Consider the following 6,755-nt stretch of genomic DNA (forward strand, 5'->3'; position numbering starts at 1 on the left):
AGTTTGGTTATATTACTCATGTGGATTGGATAATTGTTTACGAGAACAACTGATGAGTTATAATGTGATATGTTATATATATATGAACTGCTTTTCATATCTGAGTGTAATATTCTGAGTAAGTCCACGCCGTTAATGAATTATATTCATTAGATGTCTTACTCTCTCTATTTCTCTTCTTTTCTATTGCTTGCTTTTCGGACGTGTGCTCGTCAGATAGACAACTTTGCTCGGATTTGGAGCTACCCGTCTGTGATGTTCCAGGAGGGGGCATGCAGAATTGAGGAGAGGCAGTACCCTAGCTTTGGAGTTAGCCACTAGGAGTTGCTTATCATTTTGTGACTTTTGAAACACTGACGACTTCAGCTTATTCATGTCTTTGTTTAGTGTCTTTTGGCGATGATTAATATTTCCGCCCTTTCTTGTTGGATATGTATATTAAGTACTTATGATCTTTTATATCTATGAAGATATATATTCAGGAAACGTTGAATCATTTCAGTTACTGTTAGGTAATCGGTTTTGATTTCCGCGTTATATGTTACTTAAAGTGATGTCCCGGAAAAGAAAGGTTTTTAAAAGGAAAAAAATTGATATCACCAATTTTTTTAAAAACAATTACCCACTTTTCCGCGTAATAAATAACGAGTATTTTTCGAGGCGTTACACACGGGTGGTCACTGCAATAAAGTATAAAAAAACAGGAATTCGTATAGGTGTAAAAAATGAGAGATAGTTTGTGTAATTTCACTAAAACTTAGGAGATGTCAATATAATTTACTCTTATTATAATCTCTCCACCATAATCACATCATCTCTATTGCTACTACACCCCATTATTGTTATCATCAACATATACACCATTGTTCACTTTGCAATCTCCACCGTAACCATGGCCATTAATGATATTACCATACACCGTTAAAATGAAAATGGTAGGAGGCATTGACTAATTTTCTCGATGAAACAAGAAAGAATGAGAAATGAATTAAAAATATTCTCATTATTGAATTGAATGAAAAAGTAAGCTAACATGACTTATTTATACAAAAGGAAAAAGGAAAAAGAAAACTTGTAAAACAAGCAACTAACACAAACCTAATTAGCTAATTCTTAACTTCCTAACCAACAATCATCTTCCAAAAATAATCTCTAAAATATCTTTAATATCCCCTCAAGTTGATTTGAAGCAATAATAATGTTTAATCACTCATGGCAGAAGCAATATCATCCAAACGCTTAATCATCTATGACAGAAGCTATATCTTAGGCAGAAGCTAATCATCTAATGCTTAAATATTCATGGCATAAGTTATATATGAGCTTAACCACCATGGACAGAAGCGAACCAACCATTGATGATGAAAGAGAGAAGAAAAAACGGATCAGAATATCGATCCTAACATGCAGCTTCAATGATATGAAAATATACTATAATGATATTGTGTGTGTGAGAGGGATAAGAAATAAAGTATGAATGAAATGAGTATAATTGGTGGTAGAGTACATGCACCTATAAACTGAACAACATTCATATGTTGAATCTTCCTCATGATATATACTTAATATGCAAACTGTTTCAGCATATCTGTACTTATGCATCCAAGCTTTAGAACCTTGATAGCGACATCTTGGCTTTCTTTATGCTCCATAGGCAATAAAACATAGCATGCACAAAGATAAAGTTGAGATAGCATTCTTGAAAGTATTGTAAGATGAAAGAAATATTTCTCCAATATATAGCACATGACCCGCATATGAGTTTCAATTCCTCCTATTTTGCTTTGCTGACCAGGTACATCATTATATATCTCTAGTGCTTTGTGAAGTAATCTTGAGTGCATATTCAAGTTCATTCATTGACTCATATATAGCTGAAACATTTGTAAAACCACTAGCAATCTCCTCATAAGGGACTTCAGGCATTGGATTCTCATAGATTCTAAATGCACTTTTGCTCGCTTCATAAGCAATCCAAGCATGAAGTTTTTCGCTACTTTTTAGACCCTCGACAAGCTTGATTTGCTTCTAGCTGAAGATTTTTCCACTCCCTCCTGAACTACCAGACCTATAAAAAAGAAGAACTTCAGACCCACCATTGACAACATTAGCATTCCCATAAAGTGCCAAACTTGACTCAAATTTTGGATCTTTTCAAAACTTGAAGTCAGTATGAGGTTATCGCTTCTTGATCCTTGAATCATGATCTGGTGTATCTTCAACAAGACTAGCTAATAACAATGGCTCTTCTTCCTAACCAGCAAGAGCGTAGCAGTTTTGAATCTTGGATAATGAAAAAACTTCTAATTCCATAACCAGAGAGAGGAGGGAAGGAGATTGAAAACAAGAACAAGAAGATAAGGCATAAGTGGAAGCGCATATTTATTGCATGATACCATGATAAAATGGTAGGATATATGAACTAATTTTCTTGATGAAATAAGAAAGAATGAAAAATGAATGAAAAATATTCTCATTATTGAATTGAATGAAAAATGAGCCAATATAACTTATTTATACAAGAGAAATAAGAAAAAAAAAAGAGGATAAAAAATCATCTAACACAAACCTAAGTACTTAATTCCTAACTTCGTAACCAACAATTATCTTCCAAAAATAACATCTAAAATATCTTTAATATATAATACCATATGTAATGGGTATTTTAATATTTTTATGACTAATGTTATTTGTACTCACAATAAAAAACAATGTTATTAATATCGTATCAGTTCTCAAATCAGTCAAAATATTGGTATAGTAGTATGGTAGCTCACTAATTAAACGACATATTTGTAAAATTAAATACATATATGTATATATATATTATACTAATATTAATGTTGAAAAGTTAACAAAAAATACAAAGAACTGTTTTTATTTACCGCTCTTGTTAAAAAATATATATGGTATGTTTTAGATGTATAAAAGATGTAGTAGTTATGTGTTTTATACTCCATACCAATATTTTGATAAAAATAAATCATTTTCATTAAAAAATTAAATAAAATCAATCAGTATGATCAGTACGATATAATTAAAAACCGACAAATATGATCAATTTTTACCAATATAATGGCACAATCAATATAAATGTTGTATTATACCAATATTAAAATCAAGTTACCAATTTACCAGTTGAATTGACCGAACCTGTTTTCATAACAATGCAAAAAAAAGTAACATTTAAATGACAAATGTAGCGTATTTCTTCCTTTTTTTTCAAGAAGAATAATGCCTTACTTTTTTTAGTGTTGTTATATGTACATTCCTCAAATAATTTGACTACTTCGTCTTTTAAAAGGAAACAAAGGACTTACACTTTTCTCTATTTCTTTCTCACCAAAAGTGCAAGTTGACCATTGTGTATGTTTGGTGAAGCCTTATTGTTTATATTAAGTTTTTCAATTACATAGCTTTTTATTTGGCTACTGAACTTAAATTTTATAAGCTGATTTATATTCTTATGAGAATAAGCATTTTCCAGGTTATAATTTTTATTTAGAGTAAATTTCACTCATATCCCTCAATTTTAGTGAAATTATACAAATTATTCAACATTTGTTTTGTACTTTTATAAATCACCCCTACACATTATACTGATTACCCCTGTATGACATATAACATATAAGTGTAACCTTCTAAGGAGTTGTTTGAATAACTCTTGTAGTTGTTTTTGTAAGGAACAAAAAATAATTAAAACGCATTGACTATTATATTACTTGAAATTGTTTACACAATATACAATATTTTATTTAACTTAAATATACTCACTATACATTTTATGTTTAAAAATACATTTATATTTTATACATGGGTAGTTAGTATAATGTAGGCCCAAAATTAGGGTGGTTTGTGAAAGGACAAAAATGGAGGAGTAGTTTTGTAATTTTATTAAGATTGAGGGGTATTAATATAATTTACTTGTTTATTAATGAAAAACTAACAATTAATGGATTTCACTTTTCATCTAAAATTTTAATTTATTATTTTCTTTAATAATGATTATATCTACGCAATGATTTTGCAAAAATAAAATTGAGTACAACCCATATAGTTATAATGTAATTTAGAGTAAATTTTATAAGTTTAGTAAGTGGACTGATAGTATCATTTTTTATAAATAAAAAACACTTATCATTTTTTGTACATCACCTACTGATTTTCTTTTATGTGTTAAAACAATAAATTTAGAAACTTTTCATATGAGAACAAAGTTTTATAAAAAATAATTTGAGAAAAATCAATTAGGCGCAAGCTCACTCATGTTTCCTATAAGGTTACACATAATGTTAAACTATTACTCTATGTTACATCTATATTTCTATACTATTAATAAAGCTAAGACAAGTGGTAACCACCATGTATGGCATAATTTTAATATTCCATTTTTATCATTTTTAACCTCTCTCCTTAATAACTAATAAAAACTTCCACACAATACTAATATCTAACAATCATATAATGATTTTTATCTTCTTAAATCAACATTTTTCTTTTATGTTTATATATTGATTTATATGCAATCAATCAATGCAATATTTATCATAAAGTAATAGATTTATATGCATCAATGCAATACAATATTTATCATTCATCTATTTTATTATCATAAAGTAATAGATTTATATGCAATCAATGCAATATTTATTATTCATCTATTTTATTTAAGAGTGAATTTATTATTCATCTATTTTATTTAAAAGTGAATGACAATTGATAATTAATGATGATTGACATAGTAAGTGCAAAAAACTTTTACATGTTAGTGAATACACTTCACTAACATATTTTTGTCTTAATATTTAAGGTTATACATTCAGTTTAATAAAACACTAAGTGATTTAACCCTGTTTTAATTTGTATAAGAAAGTACATTAAAACAAGATAAATAAGAGAGGAGAAAATTAGTAATAAATTAAATTAATTCATGATTGAAAAATAAAGAATAACTGAATAGGATTTTTAAAACATCATTTTTTTTTAAACCATAAAAAATAATAATAAAAGGGAATGAATAGAGTAATATTTGTTTACAAAGTGGATACACCACAAACCAAAATCTAGATATGTTGGGACTTGGAACAAAGTCCAAACTATGCATTCAAGTCCGGTGACCAAAATGCAGAAACCGATAAAGCTGTTAATGTTTTTGTTGTTGCTCGAATTATATGTATCAATTGATGGAATCGTGTCCTTAAAAAAATGAATGGTGGGATTTATTATTTTAGGAGTAAAAGAGAGTTATCATGCTGCAAGATAATACTCTACACAGTAAAAAAAAGAGGAAAAATTACACTAAAAAAAGGAATATTTAGCAACATATGGTTTCAGCGTATATAGTTTCAGCATTATGTCCACTGGGTCAGATTTAAAGATTGCAAGTGCCAAACAGTTTCTAAAGAATCTGCACAATCTTATATGTATTCTTCAAGATAGCACAACATTCTACACAAGAGTACATACATAACATAGCACACAACAAAACAATGCCACTATCAGAGAAAACATATATTGATCATATAACAAAATTGAACAGATAAGATAAAAACAAGACAATGGTATTAACAAAAGACATATATATAACATATCACAAAAACACATACATAAACTTTGCCACTAATCATCATCCTCACAGGTCACCCCATAAGGCCACAACAATTTTTGTCCAACAGTCAACATAATATAAACCCAGGAGATCAAACAAACACTACAACCGAAGTTTTCATCGACATGATATACTCATAATTGTCACCAGCCGCGGTTATTTAAAACCACCCTACAACTTAATAAACACAACTCAATAACCCTAATTGTAAAACTATACCACAAGACCATCATAAATCAACGCAGGAACATATCAGGAGACGCCATTAGAGGATGAAACGGATAATTCAGCTGCCACGGGTTCATGAGAGGATCTGAAATCTGAGGCTTCTCGGAGGCGAAACCGTTACCGTTAACCTCTTCAGCCCTCTTAATGATCGAATTCAGAGACTGTAACCGATCTGTGAGCTCCACTGTCTGTGCTCTGAGAATGTTGTTGGCAGATTCCATCTTCAAATATGCATCTTCCTTCTTCTTTATTGTCTCAATTATGTCCTTGCTCGCTCCTTGCAATCGATTCACTTCCTCAGTCAAATCTTCCAGAAGCTTCTGTTTCCTCAACCGTGATCGCCTTGCGGATTCGCGGTTCGATATCATCCTCTTCCTCTTCCTCTCGTCCAACGTAGCAGGATCTCCACCTTCCGATCCTGAACTCACAGCAGCGCGTTGAATCGAAGCCATAGGTTAGCTTCTTCTTATTCTACTTTTCTTCTTGATTTACGAAATTTGAATGGACGATTTGTTGAAATAGGGAAAAGATGATGGGAAATTAGGGTTTGAGAGATTGAATTGTAAGAAAAAAGGGATTAATTGAGATATCACGGGATTGAGATGAAACCAATGAGAAAACGTAGAACCAGTAGAGGAAAACGACGGAGAAAGAGTGAAGAAGACGAATTTGACGCATGGGGTTAGAAAGGGTTAGAGAAATTCTGTAAACATTGAAATTTTCTGCAAAAGCCCCAAAATTTCAAGCTAAAAATGAAACAAAATCAGGCTAGGGATTTCGCAAAAACGTTAAATCGGAAAAAGAGCAAATAACACAATTTACAAAAACCAGAAAAGGAATTAGGATTAAAGAAGGAATTGAAGAGAAAATAATGAAGAAAGTTTGAGGATTGAATTGAAATAATGGGTGGATGAAAGGT

The 6,755-nt window shown here is 30.4% G+C and overlaps 1 protein-coding gene across 1 annotated transcript; it reads right to left on the bottom strand.

Moving 5' to 3' along the window:
* LOC109346280 (bZIP transcription factor 53-like) lies at nucleotides 5,544–6,755 on the bottom strand. The gene has a single exon (XM_019585757.1). It carries the CDS (start codon nucleotides 6,286–6,288, stop codon nucleotides 5,845–5,847), a length of 444 nt encoding a protein of 147 aa, XP_019441302.1. The 5' UTR covers nucleotides 6,289–6,755; the 3' UTR covers nucleotides 5,544–5,844.

The sequence above is a fragment of the Lupinus angustifolius genome, chromosome LG04 (genome assembly GCF_001865875.1).
Source record: "Lupinus angustifolius cultivar Tanjil chromosome LG04, LupAngTanjil_v1.0, whole genome shotgun sequence".
Lineage (NCBI taxonomy): Eukaryota > Viridiplantae > Streptophyta > Magnoliopsida > Fabales > Fabaceae > Lupinus > Lupinus angustifolius.

What these genes read in the sequence shown, in the direction of transcription:
- LOC109346280 (XM_019585757.1), bottom strand. Translation starts at nt 6,288, where the DNA reads ATGGCTTCGATTCAACGCGCTGCTGTGAGTTCAGGATCGGAAGGTGGA.